The 20,016-nt window shown below is 43.4% G+C and overlaps 1 protein-coding gene across 2 annotated transcripts in view; it reads right to left on the bottom strand.

Moving 5' to 3' along the window:
• The window catches only part of BTBD7 (BTB domain containing 7), a 97,305-nt gene that overhangs the window by 53,925 nt on the left and 23,364 nt on the right, over nt 1-20,016 (bottom strand). For both annotated transcript variants that reach the window (XM_060263277.1, XM_060263279.1), the window contains exons 2-3: nt 10,981-11,168; nt 118-1,197 (exon numbers count right to left, since the gene is read on the bottom strand). In XM_060263277.1, coding sequence (XP_060119260.1) covers nt 118-1,197; nt 10,981-11,062 — 1,162 coding nt within the window. In that variant the 5' untranslated portion in view covers nt 11,063-11,168. The remainder of the gene's footprint in view (nt 1-117; nt 1,198-10,980; nt 11,169-20,016) is intronic.

The following is a 20,016-nucleotide window of genomic DNA, read 5'->3' as shown; positions in this document are numbered from 1 at the left end:
AAGATTTCACTAGAGTGCATCATCCACATCATTACAAAAACCTTTCAAAGAGGGATTCATATTCAACTCCAAATTGAAGGACTGCAAAATTCAGAACAGAATAAAAGCATGACATACCTTGTGCAAGCATGTTAAACTCCAAGAAGAGCGCTATGTGGTAAAGTTCCATAGCTTCTTCAGCCCTCGTCATGTTTGGCTTTCCTGCTACAAGAGCCTGAACTTCGCTTAGACTCCCCACGGAAGGACTACTGTGCAAAATAGAGAGGTCCACCACGTCAGTATACATACAGTTCAAAATTACTCTCACATATTTTTTTGGTATGATCGATTCGTCCAGTATAATCCTAGTTGGAGTTCTTAGTGTTCGATCTGTGATTTCTTCACCCGTCCGTATTCTGCGCTGCAGCAGATGTCGAAAGAAGGGGGACCGTGATGAAATTATAGCTTTGTGCGCTCTGAGATCCTCATCTAGGCAGCTCTGACTCCCACCATAAGCCTCGACCAGTTCAGAGTCAGATGAAAAACTGAGAACCACGTCGTAGTAACACATGTAGTCCAAGAGCCCCCGCATGTCAACATCTAAAGAATTTGGTGTTCCAAATTCCTCGCTAAGCTGCATGAGGATGTCAACATTTTGAAATCGTGAATCCTCCATTCCGAACTCTCCTGTGTACAGGTAGTGTAGCAAAGCAGAGAACATGGGCAAGTCTATGCCAGCGGTGTTGATATCCATTATAATCTCTGCACCGTACTCTGGTGAAGAAGAAAGCAGAGTCTTAAAAAAGGGACACCTCGCAGCCAAAATAGCTCTGTGCACAGGGAAACAAGTGTCTTGAAATATAAGATCTACATCCGTACAGTATTTAAACTCATATAATTCAGCCATGTCTTTCTGTAACGTTCTGGCTTCTGGTCTTGCCAAGCTAGCTTGTAGAGAAAGTTCTTTTAAGGCTGACGTTCCTTCATACTCTTCCACTAATGCGTTGACATCTCTAACATCCCAGCCTGAGAGGAGCTCGCGCATCTGCTTGGCGTGATCAGCAGACCGGCTAGACTTTCGGCGCTTAATAAACTTCTTTTTGAGGGTGGCCAGGCCAGAGCTTTTCTTCTTCTTGTCTTGAGGTTTCTCCTGGCCATGATCAAGGCTGTACAGTTTGGATTCACAGCCATAGCCTTGATGAGAATAGGACGATGTTCCTGAAAAATTGAGAAGATAATCTCACTTAAACAAATACTGGATTTAACAGGGATAACACAGCAAAGGATTAAACTATGAAAACCAAAGCTTTCCAAGGAGCCATTGTGACATAGCAGTTAGAGCAGGGGTCTCAAACATGCAGTTTGGGGGCTGATTCAGGCCCCCAGAGGGTTCCTATCAGGCTCCTGAGCAACTGGCTGTCATCTGCTTTCTTCTCCCTCTCCTTTGTTTCCTTCTGCATCACAGCTTGGTTTGTCAGGCTTGCTCAATCACACAAGGAACTCCAGAGCAAAGCCTCTATTTTCTCCATTTGCTGAGGCTCCTCCCTTGGGGAGGAAGGTGGGGAGGAAGAGCTTGCTTTGCCAGGCTCTCACAATTGCACAGCAGATCTAATGAGCCAAGTCCCTCTTCCTTTTATTGGCTGAGGCTCCTCCCCCTCCTAGTCCGAGCCAGAGCTTCCTTTGCCCAGTTCCCTGGATCCCATAGGGGAAATACAAAGAAAGCTCCTTTAAGGCCAATGAGTGCTAATGTTTAAATTTAAAAAAAAAAAATCTTTAACTGAGTTTTTCTGTGTCCTTTATAAAGTTTATATTTTTGTTACCTAATCTTGAATAATCTTATTTAATACCTAATCTTAAATCTTAAACACACATGGCCCAGCCCGACAAGGTCTCCTTTATGTCAGATCCGACCCTCAAACCAAATGAGTTTGACACCCCTGGCTTAGAGCATCAGACTAGTAACGGGAAGACTTGAACCCCCATTCTACCATGGAAGCATGCTGGGTAACCTCAGGCCAGTCACACTCTTTACCTAACCTACCTCATTTAATTGTTGCAAAAATATTATAAGGAGAACAATGAAAGCCACTCCCATTGGAGAGAAATGGGTACAAATAAGGTAAACAAAAGGCTCCTTAAACCAGGCAAAGTAGGAGAAGACCCAGAATCAGCAGGATTTAGTAATCTCAGTCTTAACCAGGAGCCCTGCAAAGCAAGTGGGCATAATTTCAGAGCAACAGCCTTCAGATTTTCAGACCCAGGATGACTACTTTTAGTACCAATTCATAAACTGGAGATTGGGGAGCAGCTTTATACTTCTGAACACCATGCATCTAGCTCTTTTCTGGTTTTCTTAAAGTCACTGGTGTGATGTCTTCAGTCAGCTTAACCCTGCTGTTCCAATCCACAAACTGAAAGCCAATGTTTTAGATGAAAGATAAAAACTAAAAAAAAAAGAAAAAGTTTCCTCTCTTTTGCCATCAGTTCCAAAAAGAGGGAACTGGCCTGAAACTATCTGGAATATGCAACTGAATGGAAAAGAACTCACTGATTTTCTTCTGTGGTTTTGCTATATTTGTCTTTGTCTTTTCATTCTTCCATTTCTGAGGATTATCCATGTATGCCATTTGTAACAATTTCCCATGGAAAGCCAATATAGCAAAAACTTTTTTCAAGATTCACAAATGCAGCACACACAAAAATGAAACAATACAAGCAATTATGCGCTTTCAGCTTTTACTGCTTCAATGCACGTGACATTCTGTGCAGAACTAGTATCTAAAAATCTCATGCTAGCCCCTATAAATTTCACACTAGCACCTCAGATTCTGAAATATTTCTCAAATAAATGATGGAGCTAGGTAACTTGGCATATCTGGTTAGCTTAGGGGTTGTACTACTATTTGTGAGTGTCCTACATCTCTGTAAGCCTGAGCATGGTGTCTTTTTCGCAGAAATCAAGCAGGCAGACTTAAAAAAACTGTATAACCCAGTATATAGGGAGAATTCTTTGTTTCAAAGCAATACTTGAGAAAAACAGGCAGAAGCTGCCTAATGCCAAGCAAATTAAGTCTGTGGACCCCGCCAGATGATACCATTTAAGCCAAGCAACAAATTTAATTAAAGTTCTAAGAACTCTTTACATTCTAAGCCATTTCAAATGTGAAGCTGTCTGCATATATCCAGGCTATAAACTTTAGCTATGTGATCCTTTCTCCAGCATCTTGTTTAAAACTGATTCTCCATAAACTGAACCAAGTTCCATGAAGGCAGACAACTCACAGCTTGCTTGTGTACCAAGCAAGATTCAAAGGAAATTAAACCCAAGCACTATCCAACTCAGTCTCACTGATCTGCAAAAATCTGCAACTCTCAAAAATGACAACAGATTTTGAAAAGAGACTAAAAGAGTGCTGCATACCGTTAAGTCTGCCCCTCACCGGCAGCATCGCTCCAGCACTATAGGGCCTTTTCCTCTATGGCTGCATCCCCTCGTCTTTGAGGCTTTAAGAGGCATGCCACGGTTTTCACTGAACCAACATCCACTACCCTCTTTAAATCCTGCCCCATAGGGGTTTGCTTTACATGACAGGACTGGGAAGCAGGCATGGAGATTGCTCTTCATCTATCCTGGTCACCCAACCGTAAGAGACAATTCTCCTTGCTCCATTAGGTAAGCTGCTTGTTTCTACTCAGCCTGCTACTGAGCCAAGTGAGATCTGTGGCCATGCTCTGCCCTTACCCCTTTGAGTTCATGGCAACATAGCCCTTTCCCCCCACCTGGTTTGGAGCAGTGGTGTAACGGATGCCTCGTCTTCTTGCTGTTTTCATGCATTCTTTGTGATCAAAAGGCTATTTACTACACTACTCTTGCACACCTTTTCTTTATTAGATCCCAGGAAATCATGTAGTTGATTCCACCAGATGTAACTGCAATTGCTGGATAACTCCTCTGGCAATGACAGGTAATTGATTCCACAAACTGGATCCAGCACTTCAAACTGCCTTTGTCAAATAAAGCTTTGTTTCTGGGGTACAAAAGTGCTAAATACAACTCCCCCTAACCTTGGGAGAAATGGGCACTTTCAATCCACTTCAGTGACTGTTCGCAAGTGGACTTTGCCACTTCACACAGTAAAATCCAGCTGTAAAGTGCATTGAAAGTGAATTGAAACTGTGTTATTTAGTGTGTGTTAAAGTGCCTATTATTGGCATTATTTAGTGTGTGTGAAAGTGTCTATTATTGGCTTTGAATCCTGGCATAGAAGAAAAATTACATCTATTTACCTTCTTTGATTGGCATTCCCAGTCCACCAAAACACTTCAAAACTGTCAAGAGGACAATGGAAATTTGATAGATGTGGAGTACTAACTAGTTTCTAGACTTGGAAATTCTAAGACTCCTGTTAGCATTTCTTGCTAAAAACTAGTTATATTTTCTTCTGCAACTGTTTTCTCCCTTTCCCTATACTCCTCTCTGTGCTTGTGTTATGTGTATTAAGTGCCATCAAGTCACTTCCAATTTATGGCAAACTGTAGGAATTAATGACCTTCTATCATTAACAGCCTTGCTTAGGTCTTGTGAACTGAGAGCCATGGCTTCCTCTAGTGCAGAGGTTCCCAAACTTATTTGGCCTTAACGCCCCCTTTTCAGAAAAAAATTTACTCAGTGCCCCCCTGGAAATCTACCTTCAAGAAGTGGACTAAAAGATGCAGTGACATATTTGCCTGTGACAAGCACAGGCAACGTTTGCCCCGCGAAGAAAAGCAGCGCACCCAGGGCTCCTGGCTTCCCTGCTGGCTGGCGTGATCGTGCCACATGGGAAGGGGGAGTAAGGGGGCACCCAGCAGCATACTCTGAGTCTGGCAGGATAGTGCCCTAGGTTGTCGCCTACCCTGCCTACTCCCACATGCTGGCCCTGTAGAAGACACTCTGTGTCTGGGGCATTGCAGTTGGCTGAAATCAACAGAAGCAACCAACTGGTAACCAGAGGACTATAAGAAGCTTGATGCTCTGCAGAAAACCTTGTGAGGAGAAAGCTACAGGTTGGAACTCTTCAGAGAACTTTGTGCAATTGCCTCAGTGATTCCACTGTCCTGACCTGAACTGTATAGTTGAGAGGGAAACTGCAAGCAACCTTGAGAAGCTGCTAGCTGTAGCAAGTATTGGCTAGGATAGACTAGTAAGGTTTTTTGTTTCTGTGTTTCTTGTTTGTCTGTACACCTCTATTTTTTATTCTGTCTTGTAAATAAACTGCAGTTTCTTATATTTTAATTGGAGAGTTCTGGTCCTCATTACTAGTCTAATTGGGTGAATACACATTAAGTAGTGGACAAAAAGGAACCCTCTATTTTTATTAATTGGAATTTTTCTTTAAATTAGAAATTCTGGACCCCTCCCAGAAATGTGATGTTTTGACACCTCCAGCACTCTTCTCTTCTCCCTTTATGCTTCCACTGCCCCCATATTTTTATTCACCGCCCCCCAATTGCACCCAAGGCTACTACTGCCCCCCCCGGATCGTTCCAGCACCCCCCAGGGGGCAATATCGCCAACTTTGGGAAACACTGCTCTAGTGAGTCAATCCATCTCATGCTGACTCTTCTTTTCCTGCTGCCTTCAACTTTTCCTAGCATCATTGCCTTTTCCTATGACTCTTGCCTTCTCATAATGTAACCAGGCATGATAGCCTCAATTTAGTCATTGCAGGTTCTGGTGCGAGTTCAGGCTTGATTTGATTTAGAATCCACTCATTTGTCTTTGGGGTGATTCAGTGTCCATTAAGACTCCCTTTCAACACCACGTTTCAAAAGAATTAACTTTCCGCGCTTAGTGACCCTAAACTGTACTCTATTGTTGCTGACTGACCACTACCACAAACCTACACAGCTCAGGTTTCAGTCTACTGGAAACCAATGCGATGAGCCTTAAGAAGACAGTGATGAAATGCAGGAATCTCCCTCTGTGGGAACTCACCCCTACCTATTTTACCCCTTCCCCAATATCTAAGAAAATCCAGAGTCTACCAGTAGATCAGATATACTAAATGAAATGCTTCCACTGGTGGCAGTTCTTGGTGAATTAATCCAGTGTGAGCAAACAACCATTTGTCACAAGAGGAAAGTTTTGCTTTTCCTGCATTCCTGAGGTTTCCCAAGTATGCAGAAGCCTGCCTTTTTAGTTACTATATCAGTTGTTCAAATGAAAACTGAACTAAAAGGGTTTGCTACAAAGTAGTCAACTAGTAACAGGCTTCAAAGGAAGCTTCCACAAGACTTGGAGTTAATTAATACCAAAGATTTACTTTGAGCAAGAACAATCTTGTTATTAATTCTGATGGTCAAAGAATGAGACATTTTAATAAACCCCTTATTCCAAGTTTGTGCTGGAGGCAAAAGCTTACAAAATCATGACATTATAATGCCACTGTTCATTTCTGAAATACCAGCATTTACCAGCTTCCAGTCCCACAGGTGAAAAAAAGGCAGACTTGATTTTGGATAAGCACGTCTCCTACTTTGAACTGACCTTTTGTTTTAGGACCACAGAGAGAAATACAGCGTTTTGTCCCTGAGACACTGGCCTGTAAAATGCTGTGGACTTGAAAATATCTTTTTGCTTCTGAGCTGATGGTATTTTCCAAGGCAGACAACTAGATAATAAGTAACTTGAGACCTAATTTTACTGACCTCTAATGCATCTGTACTCTCATTTGGGGAGGGGGCTGAGCACCAATTCTTTGACTAGAGCCCTAAAATTTTCTGGAGTTGCTTCTGTGACCAGAGGAAGACTAAGAACAATAGACTAGATCAGAGTTTCCCAAATCCCCCCCCCCCACTCGTGGCCCAGTTATTTTTACACTTCTCCTTCATGGCCCACTAAAATTTGGGGGTGGAGCCAGGAGACAGGAAATGATGTACAAACAAGCCTAAAACTTGCAATATCTTGTTTAGGAAAGGTAGGAGAATAGTGGGATTTTTCAATGCAATTTAAAAAATAAAACTTCAAGAAAAAGCATAAGAATCACACAGCAGAAAACTAAAAATATAAAATGCTCTCAGCCTAGGAAAACATGAAATGGCAGGATGTTTCAAGCTTCTCTCCCTGCCCAGGAAGGAAGGAAGGAAGGAAGGAAGGGGAAAAGACTGACTGACAAAGTGAGAAAGAAAGAAAGAAAGAAAGAAAGAAAGAAAGAAAGAAAGAAAGAAAGAAAGAAAGAAAGAAAGAAAGAAAGAAAGAAAGAAAGAAAGAAAGAAAGAAAGAAAGAGAGAAAGAGAAAGAAAGAAATGAAATGGCAGCGCTGGGGAAACATGACATAGCAGGCATTTCAAACTTCTTCCCCCAGCCTCCCACCCCACTCTACTCAGAGTAGCATGGGAAGGAAGGAAGGAAGGAAGGAAGGAAGGAAGGAAGGAAGGAAGGAAGGAAGGAAGGAAGGAAGGAAGGCAGGCAGGCAGGCAGGCAGGCGGCAGGGGAAAAGACTGACAGAGAAAGAGAGAGAGGAAGGGGAGTGGGAAATAAAGCAAACAGGGAAAAAAGACTGATAGAAAGAATGAATGAATGAATGAATGAATGAATGAATGAATGAATGAAAGAGAGGGAAGGAAGGAAGAAGGGGGAGAGAGTTGGAAACAGAGAAAGAGAAAAAAGAAATAGAAAGGAAGGAAGGAAAAGGGAGGGAAGGAATGAAAGAAAGAAAGGAGGCACAAAAGAAAGAAAGAAAAAGAAAAGAAAAATGGAAAGAAACGGAATGGGAGCAATTTACCTTTTAAACACCTGACTCTGGCCAGGGGGAAGTCAGACCAAGTTTGCCCCACCCCACAGTACTGTGCTAGCCCCCGCGCCTCCTCCTCCCTCACCAGGTCAATTTCAGGCTCTGTAAAGCCCTCCATCCCCCTCCCCCGCCAACAACCTTGTCTGTGGGAAAAACGGCGTGCTCCCAGCACTGACTTGTTGCTCAGGCAGGCCAGCAGCAGATGGAAGGGTCAGTGTCCAAAAAAGGCGACTGTGGGGGCGGGAACAGTTGCGGCACCCTTTTCGGACACCGTCCCTTCCATCTGCTGCTGGCCTGCCTAAGCAACGAGTCAGCACTGGGAGCGTGCCATTTTTCCTGCTGACAAGGTGGTCGGCGGGCGAAGGGGAGGGAGGGCTTTACATAGCCTGAAATTGACCTGGGGTGGGGAAGGGAGGGAAGAGGAGGCATGGTGGCTGGTGCGATGCCACAGGGGGGAGGCGCGGGGGGGATGTCGGTGGGAGGCCTCGCGACCCGGGATCGAGACTTGGGTGCCCCGGTGCTGGGTCATAACCCTGCCATTGGGAAACGCCGGACTAGATATCACCACAGCCAACTGCAAAAGTATTTGCGTTTTGCCTAGACTGAGTTTTAATTTACATTCCCTCAATGCAGCCTATCACTGACTCCAGACACCTGGTCAGAACATATGCTGCTGCATCTGGGGTTAGAAGAAAAGGAAGAAACAGCTGTTTCCCACCAGTCTATTGATGTCAATTTACTTCTGATCTCCACTGGGTTCACAAGCACCTCCAAACTTCAAATTTGCTTCTTTAGGGGGAGTACGACCTTGTACAGAACCAGGGATACCCTATTTCCTGGGTCGGACCTGGATCTAAGGAGATGCTTCAGACGTGGTCTCATCAGTACCTCCTCAGAGAGGTGAGCACATGGTTCCAACAACCTTTATAGGGCATTCACCATCTTCTGAATCCAACTACTAATGGGCTCTGGATCAGATGTGACTAACTGGGCAAATGACACACATACCTGTAGTAGGCTGCACCTCTCCAGTACTATCCCAGGCAATCTCTCTGGAAGACTGCAGAGCTATTCCAGAAGTTATAGAGCTCTCAGTAACAATGAAGTAGAAATACATACACCCTCATTTACAGACAGTAACTCTCTGTAGGTTCAGGAAGGTAAGTAATGACAACAGCAAATGAAAGTTTCAGAAGTGGTCATATTTACATAATAACTCCAATTTGCCCTAGAATACCCCTGGGCTTAAAGCTTTGCTGGAAAAAAAGAATTCCCCATCAATAGCAAGAAACAGCAGCATCTTTTTTTTTTTAAATCTCCTACTAGAAAACTTTAGTTCTACTGAAAAGATATCTAATTGGAACAGCATCATTAGGATGCTATTTTAACTCAGGTAAAATGAAAGCTACATCCGCAGGAAGCACCATGAAATGGGGTTAACACACAAACCATATACTTAAATAAGTAATCTTTTGATTTTGCATTTAATGATGAGGCATGGTTCAGACCCAATGGTGAACTCTGATTAAATGCTATGTGAACTAACCTGGACGGTGCCTTGAGTTCATGCTCATCAGGCACAACTAAGAACCACAAAGTGGCCAACATACTCTCCAGTGCCATGTCCAGCATTTCTGGAACACAACAACACTGAAATGTAACAATATTCTCCATGGTGGAGACCTAGGCCTAGTTAATACTCGTGAACTTGGCAATTAGCTTAGTTTGCATTAATTCAGAACTGAATATCACCACATCTTACAGTAGTGCACAAGTACGGTTTGTATGAAAAACTTGACTATAATCGCATGGGTTGTGGTTTGCAAGCTGAGGTCCATGTGATCTTGCCTCAACGACCCTCCCACAACCCTCCACATGGTTACTGGAGATTCAGGTATCTCGTCGTGGGATAGCATCCATAGCAGACAAGCTGATGCCAATCAATTACAATCATCAAACCAATGGAGAGGGGGGTGGACTTCTGCAGTCCTGGAAATACCAACAGCAGCCTTCCAAAGCTCAACAGGCAGTGCTGGCCGCCAATAAAAAAGCTCCTATCCTGTCATATATACCCCCAAGCTCACCTACAGTTATTGTTTTCCATTGGCAGCAGGTGCACCAGGCATTAAAGGCAGAGAATGAGAGGGAAGGGAACTGGAAATCATTCCTCCTGTGTAGAGCTGGGGATGTTTGGTGCTTACTCAAGGCTCTGGAGCACGTCCTTCTGCTCACAATGAGCAGAGGGGCTTAGCTTCATTGGTTCCTCGGTTGAGGACCCCCCCTCCCCCGGCTTTGTGACTACTATCTCTGTCTAGCTGGGATTCTATGAGGTGGAATGGACTCAGGGCTCTGAGCCACTGGTGCTCACACTGAGCAAAGGGGCTTAGCTGCTGGTTGCCTTGCCAGAATACCCCTTCCCTCATACTTATTTCTGAACACTTCTGCGAGTTTGATGCCTCTAGCTTGTAGGGGGCTCATACGACTCTCCTGAACCTGCGGCTGTGATCTCCCCAGAGACCACTTTCCTGGGGCACCTAATTTGGAGGGCTATAATGTGCCCCCCCAATCCTCACCAAACTAGAGTGTAGGCTGGAGACTCGCTGCAAGTTTGGTATCTCTAGCCCACAGGGGGGCTGTCCTACCACATCACAAACCTCACAAAATGAACCAGTTCGGTAAATGGGAAGGTCTGTAAAGGTTTGTTTGGCTCTGCGAACCATGAACTGAAACAAACCTCCATTCTCCTGGTTCATGCCCATCCCAAGTCCCAGTTTCTAATACTGGAACAGGATCAAAGATGTTAGAACTACACTTCTAACCTATTAGGAATTTTTAAAATCTCCATCATGTCTCCACAACTATAAAGTAGACTGTGCAAGCCACTGTCTCAAGGCCTCTAGTGAGCATCATGACCGAGTGGGAATCAGAACCCAACCTCTCTCTATTACATTGGCTCCACCATGACACTCAACTGTATAATTCCTGAAAAATTAGTTTAGAAGGGGGAGAAAACAGAAAATATGTATGAGAATTGGTAAGGTCACAATGGTTTTAACAATATGAACTGCTGTCAACTGAAAACTGCACAACCTTAACCATGTTACTGAACTGTAGTTTTGCACTCCTTTTGTGTTTACTGAGTTACTTGTTTTCTGTTACAAATTCTGCAAGACAACCTATGATCTGAACAGCCTAATTTAAAACAAGGGGGTATTGAAAAGCTTACCTATGAATGTCTGCTGTGCCTGAGAATTTCCCCCTACCCTTGGGGAACACGAATGAGGGTAGTTCGAAGCATTAGCACCCATTTTCTTCAGTCACTCAGGCATTCCACTTGCTGGCTCATCAGCGCACAGTCCCATAATCCATTATAAAACTTCAGACAGTGTTCAAGTAGGTTCTCCGCCTTCATTTCTGAACAAAAGATATCATCATTATTTTCCCAACACACATGATTTTTGTTAATACTGTAGTTACACAATGGTTCATCTTTTTACTAAGAACATCCATTATTCACCCCTGAACCTTTGATAAAATATTTGCTGTTAAGCCAAGTACAATAAAAACAAAATAACACAGTAAAATGATTTATTTGTTTGCAAGACCAGAGTACGGCTGTTAACAATAGGATGTTTTGGAGGTCATAAATTTATACGGTAACCGTAAGTTGAAAGCACAATACACATACAATTTACTTGTATTGGGCTGTACGTTTTCCACTAGTAAAAGAGGGAGGAAGGGCCCTCTTATGACAAACAAAAAGGCTATGTCAGGAATCATAGTACCTGTGTAGACAAAAGCCACATGGGACAATGCTTACAGTCAATACGGGAACTAGACAAGCTTGATCAGGAAAGCAGGTAAGAATCCAAGCTGTTTCAAGTTAATTTTGCAGACATAAATATAGTGATACATTATGTAAAGGAGTACATTAGACCCATCTACACTACCAACAGTAAAGATCCATGAGGCTGGGAGACACAACTGTAATACCTGAGTTTACCAAATTACTTTGCCACGTTCTAGTAACATGTAGGATCTTGTACAGGCAGCTACAAAGGCACTGCCTCATCTGCAGTGCTTAGAGCAGGGGTATCAAACATGCAGCCCCGGCAGGAGAATCAGGCCACTGAGCAACTGGCTGTCATCTGCTTCCTTCTCCCTCTGTGTGATTCAGCAAGGCTCCTCCCCCTCCTCATCCCCTGGGGAAGGAAGGAAAGAGCCAGAGCTTCCTTTGGCCAGTGCCCTGGATCTTATATCAAAAATACAAAGAGAGCACCTTTAAGACCAATGTGTGCTAATGTTTTAAACGTTTTAACTTTTTTGTAAAAAAATCTTCAAATAGGAACACACGTGGCCCGGTCTGACATGGCCTGGCCCGACAAGGTTTCATTTATATTAGATCCGGCCCTCATAACAAAAGAGTTTGACACCCTTGGCTTAGAGGGTCAAACAAAAAGATGACAACAGTGGAGGTTGACTGAGTCAGCCAAGTGAAACTGCAAATTGATTTTTAATATACCATGCAATTCTGAACACATGACCCTGACATTACAGACATTCCCTACTGCGATGAGTCATTTCTTTTTTTGCAGGATACCTTGTTGGTATGGAGAAAAACTTAATATTCCTAAAGCTATTCAGACAAGTTCCATTTATTAAAATGACCCATTGACATTGGTGATATTATACGGGGAGGAAGACAGAGTGGTTCTGGTCTAAGAATGAAAAAGGATATTACATGTGCTAAGGGATTTTTTTTCTTTTTTGCAGTTTCCAAGGAGAACCATCACTGATCCTTTTACAAATAAAATTTTCAATCACAGAATCTAAAAGTGTTACATGTAGGGTATTTATTTGTTTGACTGTTTTCAACATTATCTTCACAATTATGAGGCCTTCTCCCTCTTCTGTGGTTTATAACCATGCTCAGTTCAAACTTAATATATTTCTAATTCAAATTATTCTGGCAGCTTTCTTTACAAGTTCGTATTTCCTTGCTGTGGAAGATTTATCAATTCTAGAATTTTTAACAGAAGCATATTAAATCAGATTAATTAACAGGATTAGTATTGGTATCATACAATGTTCATACTTAACATCCAAATCCTGAGGGATGTCTTCATCTGTGGCACAACAAACAGTGGCTATTTTATTTATTTCACTCAATTGAAACCTGACATTCAATCTGACCTAGGAACTCATGGTGAGCAGTTGAGACCTAATCTGGTGATCTACCCAAGTTCAGGGTTACAAGTTAGTTTCAGACACAAAGGGAGAAACAGGCCGCAAGTATGATATGCAGCAAAGTGGTTGGAACGGTCTGGCCTGATATGAATTTTTGGAGGCTTCTGGCCTTACGAAGTAGAGAAGTGGCCTGGAAAAATCTGTAATGCTCTGTCATAAAATTAACAAATGGGCACCACTGTTAACACAATATTAGGCAAACTTGATAGTTTCAAGATCGTAGTCGGGGAACCTGCAAGTTCTTGTGGGGAAGCCATGTCATGTTCCCCTCTGACCTCTCTCACTATTTCTTCTTTCCTTTCCCTGGCAGAACCCATAGCCTCTCTCTTTTCCTGCTTCCTTCTCATCTTCCCATGCACCAGCGAACCTTCCCCCAGAAGCCTCTCCTCAGGAAAAAAACTAGCTGAGTTACAGTGTCGAGCACTGTTGAGCCAGACCCTACTGCCCTATAGGTATTGTTTGAATTATTTGGGAGAGCTTTTAATTCCCCAGTTTTTTTTTAAATCATTTCAGAATTTTCCAAACCTGGGACTTTCTTCAGGTTTGTAGTGACATTTTCTTGACCTGTCCCCAGCACAATTATGCAGATCTATTAATCCACACTCTATGGCTTGACTGGGAATATGATGATTTCCAGATGATTATCCCCAAGTATTGTAAGAATACATATCTGTTTAATTCATTTGTGAAAAGGGCGTGGAGGGGATAAAACCATATTATAAACATACATTTATACACAAATACAAATTTTGAAAAATTATGAATTCATTGTGCAAGCTAAAATTCATTTATGTGTTTCCTCTAACATGGAAGGGATATTTCACCAGTCTGATATGGAATTAAGAAATAATTCAAATGACCCTATGAAGAGCGACAGTGAAACGACCATTGGTACTTAACGTGAGGGATCATTCTCCTCTGAGTACAGGAGGACATCTTGGGTGCTTTCCACCATCTTGTCAGGGAGGCAGGAAATAGAATTCTTCTTCTTCCTCTTCCCATGACCCTGGAGCACCCATCTCCTCAGTTAGGATACTCCGAGAAGCAGTTCCTAGACTATCAATCTTACTCAGAAGAATTAAACAGTAATAACGAGTTAAGATGCAACAAGCATAACAGACAAAACTGTAAAGCAGCAAGAAAAAATGAAACAGATATAGATATGGCAGAACAGACCCTAGCATGAGTGATGCAATGAGGTGGGCAAGATGTCCTCCTGTACTAAGAGGAGAATGACCCCTCATGGTAAGTACCAATGGTTGTTCTCCCTCTGAGTTGGAGGCCATCTTGGGTTCTCCTATAGAAGTAGATTAATGACTGGGTGGGGCATCGCTCTCTTCTAGGAATACATGTTGCAACACCTTTCTGCCAAATGCTGCTTCTGCTGAACTGTAAGTGTTTAATTTGTAGTGTCGGACAAATGTTGAAATAGAAGACCATGTTGCAGCCCTGCACACTTTGTCTACTGAAGCATATTTGTTAAAGGCCGCATTAGCTGCCGCACTTCTGGCTGAATGCGCTGTAGTCCCTCTGGGTACTTCTAATTTCATTGCTCTATAAGCTTCCGTGATGTATTGCTTATTAGCATAACTAATGGCTGAAGCTGACATCTTTTGGCCCAACCTTGGTTGTGAAACGTTGATAAACATGGCATCTGACCTCCGGATTGGTTCAGTCCTGACTAAATATGCCTTCAGACAACTTCTAACATCTAGGTTGTGCCACATTCGCTCCCTGGGATGTTTAGGATCTGGGCAGAATGATGGAAAATGAAGTTCCTGGGATTTGTGAAATTTAGACACAACCTTGGGTTGAAAAGTAGGATCTGTACAAAGGACCCTTTGTCCTTGTGAAAAATACAGAGTTCTCTCTTTACAGACAATGCATTAATCTCCGAAACCCTTCTCGCTGATGTGATCGCTATCAGGAAAATGGTCTTCAAACGTAGCCATCTTAAAGAAATGTCCTGTATAGGTTCAAAGGGTGGTTTTATAAGTGTGGACAAGACAGTATGTAAACGCCACGTTGGAAATCTGTGAGTCTGTAGAGGGCACTTGAGGGTGGCCCCCCTTAAGAATCTCTGTATGTCTGGAAATATCCCTTCCCTGCATCAGTCCCAATACAGAAGACAACGCAGCTACTTGTCTACGTAAAGTAGCTGGTTTCAGTCTAGATTGTAGTCCATTCTTGTAAGAATTCCAAAATGTATTGAATTGATGGATTTAGTGGATCCCTTCCCTTTCTGTGACACCACCTATGAAAAGCCTTCCATGTAGTATTGTAGATCCTGGTGGTGGACTCCTTTCTGGAGGCCAACAGTGTGTTAGTAATCTCTGAAGAATAACCTAACTTCAGGAATGTAGACCGTTCAATTTCCACACGGTCAACTGCAGCCATTCTGGGTGCGGATGCCAAGTTGGACCCTGCGTCAACATGTCTGGAGAGATCTCCAGTCGGAGTGGTTGAGTGGACGATAATTTTTGGATAGAAGAGAACCATGGGCGTCGTGGCCATCACGGAGCTACTAAGATAACCCGCGCTTTCTGGTGTTGTACCTGGCAAAGAAATCTTGATAACACTGGAATTGGAGGGAAGGCACACAGTAGGCTCTGAGGCCAAATCACTGTCAGAGCATCCACTGCTGCTGCAGCCGGGTGGAAGAACCTGGTGCAAAAGCTTGGTACCTGATAATTGTTGTGAGAGGCAAACAGGTCCATGATTGGTTGTCCAAACTGCTCGACTGTTGGAATACCGACTTTTTTAATCTCCATTCTCCAGGTTGTATGCTCGTTCGACTGAGCCAATCTCTTGAATGTTGGTAATATTCTTGATGTGTTCTGCCCTGATGGACAGAAGGTGATGTTCTGCCCAGTTGAATAATGTCTTTGCTTCTCTGGACAGAGCTGAAGATCACGAACCCCCCTGATGGTTCAGGTAAGACTTTGCAGCTACATTGTCTGTTTGTACTAGTACGTGTCGTTTCTGCACTAAATCGGTGAAGGATAATAGGATTAGACGGATTGCTCGTAACTCCAATACATTGATCGGAAGTTGAGTCTCTGCCGGTGACCAGCGACCCTGTGTTGGGATGTTGCCGAGTGTTGCTCCCCATCCCGACAGACTGGCATCTGTGAACAACTGTATCTCTCTGGGAAGATAGTAAACTCTCCCCTGTCGAAGACTGGAATCCCTGGACCACCACATCAGAGATTTCTTGACCTCTAATGTGACCTTGATCTGTGGATTCTGTTTTTCAATGATCTGGTATTGGTGGGGGCGGAGCAGGCTTTGTAAAAGTCTCGTATGTAGTCTGCCCCATTGAACTGCATCTATGTTCGAAATAAGTAGACCCATCAACTTGGTAAGGTCAATAACGGGGTGTGGACATTCTGAAAGACCAGATTCACGAGTTCTTTGGTTCTCTGGATCTTGTCGTTCGGGAGAAAGAGTTCTTTCGTGTGTCTATGATCATCCCCAAGTGCTGCAACCGTTGTGTTGGCTCTAGAAAGCTCTTGGATAGATTTATGAGAAAACCATATTCTTGTAGACACCGAATAGATGTTTGGACATCTGACAGAGCTTTCTGATTGGATGCTGACCTGATCGAAAGGTCGTCTATGTACGGATGAACATGAATCCCCTGTTGTCTGAGATGTGCTACCACGTTCACCATCACCTTTGTGAATACTCTGGGGGCTGTGGCTAGGCCGAAGGGAAGTGCTCCGAACTGGAAATGTCTGTGCCCCACGCATAATCGAAGAAACCGTCGATGGGATAACAGGATCGGAATGTGTAAGTAAGCTTCCGTGAGATCCAATGACGTGATTGTGATTGACTTTAGAGTCTCCATATGAAAGTGTCAGAGATGAATGAATCTGTTGAGAAACTTTAGGTCGAGTATTGCTCTCCAATCTCCATTCTTCTTGGGGACAGTGAAGAATACTGAATACACACCTCGACCCATCTGTTCTGTTGGAACGTATTCTATGGCACTGATTTTTAGGAGATGCATAATGGCCTTGTTCATTATTGATCCTTTGGCAAAATTCTTTCAGATCGGGGATACCAGAAAACTTTCCGGTGGGATGCTTTTGAATTCTACTGCATAACCTCAAGACACAATCTCTAAAGTCCAGCAGTCTGTCTGGGAAGCCTCCCAGGCGTCTTGAAAATAATGTAGTCTTTCCCCTACCGGAATGGAAGTCCAGTCACGCCTTGTTGAACTTTGGTTCCCGATCCTGTTTGTCTCTACGTTCTGAGTTCTGTTTGGCGAATCTAGGATTATTGAACCCTTTTTTGAAGGGTTGTCTTGTTTGATTCCATGACAATTTTTTGTTATCTGAATAGGGTCTTGATCTGGCCAAGGTGTGTGAGGAACGAAAGGGCTGAGAATAAAAACCTCTTCTATCAGGTCTCTGAATATTCCTTGGCATGGCCTTCTTTTTGTCTTTGGTTTCCATTAAAATCTTGTCTAAGGCACTACTAAAAAGCTTTTCTCCTTGAAACGGATAAGATATCACGATTTGTTTGGAATCGTTGTCTGCAGGCCATGCTCTCAGCCAGATGCCTCTTCTGGCTAGTGCCCCTGATGCCAGACCTCTGGAACAAAAGGTGAGCGCGTCTACCGAAGTGTAGGCTGTGAATTCTGCTGCTTTAAGCAGTCTAGTGGTTCCCACAATTAACTTCTTGTTATTTTCTGGTAACAGTTGAGTGAGTTTCCTAGCCCAGACTATAGCTGCTCTAGATACAATAGAGGATGCCCAGGTTCTGAAGTGCCGTCACAGGGGCGTCCACTACTGGAACCTGTAACATCTAGTTTGCAAAAACAGGCAAATCATATAGCTTTTTTACAAAACCAGGAAACTGAAGATTCGAGTTAGGTTTTCCCCATTCAGCTTTTAGTTGTCTCTCAAAGAATTGTGGGAATGGAAAAACCTTAGTAGTGGTGTGTAACCCTGGAAAAAACTCCCTATCCCCCGTAGTTTTGTTCCTGGGATTGGTATCGGTACTGGTATTCTCCTCCTCAGAGGAAGAATCCTGGAGTGCCAGTGCTGCCATGACCCTGGTTAATAAATATTGGTAATCATCAGCTTTAAAGCAACGAGCTGACTGTTCCAGACATCCTCCACCTCCTCATCTGAAATAAAACTCTCTTGATCTTTGGATTGAGACTCCACACTTGAATGAGTCTCCTCTGAATCTTCCTCTAGTAATCTAGAGTTAGTAATCTCTTTTCTGGCTGCTTAGTTGCTCTCTCTAGGCAGATTTTGCTCTGGGCGACGTGAGAAGGGAGGAGAGGAAGGAGATCTGGATCCCACTGACCCCATGCCCATAACCCCTGATTGGCAAGCATTGAACAACTCGGTCCTAATAGTTTTTTGGAGCATGGACATAAATTCTTGGGAGAAGGGCCCCTTGGGGTGAAGTACATTAACACACTGTTGTATCAAGGCTGGGTCAACCAGGGAGGCTTGATCTGACAGGGGCTGGCCTCCTGTAGTGGTTCCCGACTGGAGATTGGCAACCGTCCCATGGGGCAAAGCATAGGGCTCATGGCGTCTATCAGGTGAAAAATGCGCCAAAAAATCTTCTTCAAGGTGGCTGCCACCAGTTGCGAGCTTCTGCTGGGGAGGAACATCAAGTCCATCCGCTGTTGCCCCTGGACACTTCAGCCCACGGTGACTAGAGTCACCAAGGCGGGAAACGTTGCCGGGAACCGCAGCAAGCTGAAAAGTCATGCCAGTCCCGGGGTCCATTCCCATGGCATTGGAGTGAGGGCCGAGGGAAGACGCGTCCTCCAAGAATTCGTCTCTGAAACCTTCCATCTGCCGCTTCTTGTGACGCTCCACAGAGAGAGAGGGGAAAAAAATCAGCCGCTTTGAAGCAGCCGCGGTAGCGTCGCTCCCTCGCTGATTGAGGAGGTATGAGGGAAGATGAAAGGTAAAGAATAGAACAGTAATATAGCTAAAGAGGAGTAAGGTTGAAAAGGAGGAATTAGGTAAGAAATAGAGAAATAAGGCTAAATTGCTTCCTATCTGTTAGCAGCTAAGCTAATTAGTTGCTCTCCCTTTAGAGGCAGGAAAGAAACTGAGGAGATGGGTGCTCCAGGTTCATGGGAAGAGGAAGAAGAATTATTCTATTTCCTGCCTCCCTGACAAGATGGTGGAAAGCACCCAAGATGGCCTCCGACTCAGAGGGAGAGCTGAGGTGCTCCAGTGACCTCTGGGGAAGAAAAGTCAAATTATGATGAACAGGTTAGTGGATAACCATGTTCATTGCACACGATGCATAGTTCTTTGGATGCCAGGATTAGTGTGTCAACAGTTCTCACTGCCTTTGTTGTTTTTTTCTTAAACGTGCACAACTTAAGGGAAAAACATGCTAAATTGGTTTGGATTCAGCAGTGTTCCTGTGGGCAGAAGGATTTCTACCTGCAAAGTGCGGCTTTCTTAAATCCACCTTCTTACATCAGCCCAAAATACACATTCAGGCTACCACAGGATAGGGGAAGAAAGAACACCCCAGGTAGAAATCCTTCTACCCACAGAAACACCGTGCTGAATCCAAGCCATAGTTTTTACATTTATTTTCACTGGAATAATACCTGCAAATTTTCCACATAAAGCTCTGGATAACTTAAACTACAAATGATTTATTTTTTTTCCTAATCAAAGATTTCAGTTCAAGTCTTTGTTGCTATTGGGACAGAAAAATTAGCAAGGGGTACTTTAAAATTTTTGTTTACTAAAATTTAAGTAAAAATAAGCTAGCTAAATCAGATCATATTCTATTTAGGGCACTGGAAAGTTTTCTAATTCATATTTTTCTGGAAAACCTGCATCACTGTTGCCTGGTAAGAAGAACAGCATTTTCTCGTTGCTGTATTTCAGCCTTCATCTTATTCCCTTCCCTGTGGTTTCCCAAAATGACCTGAGAGAACTTGGCCTGTGTAATACAATATAGAGGCAATCCTCAGCCCAGGTTCAAAATATAGGAGGCTGTTCCGTCAGTTACC

Source organism: Heteronotia binoei, chromosome 21 (genome assembly GCF_032191835.1).
Source record: "Heteronotia binoei isolate CCM8104 ecotype False Entrance Well chromosome 21, APGP_CSIRO_Hbin_v1, whole genome shotgun sequence".
Classification (NCBI taxonomy): Eukaryota; Metazoa; Chordata; class Lepidosauria; order Squamata; family Gekkonidae; genus Heteronotia; species Heteronotia binoei.
Note: the sequence above shows the minus strand (reverse complement) of the source record. Positions and strands in the feature narration are given on the sequence as shown.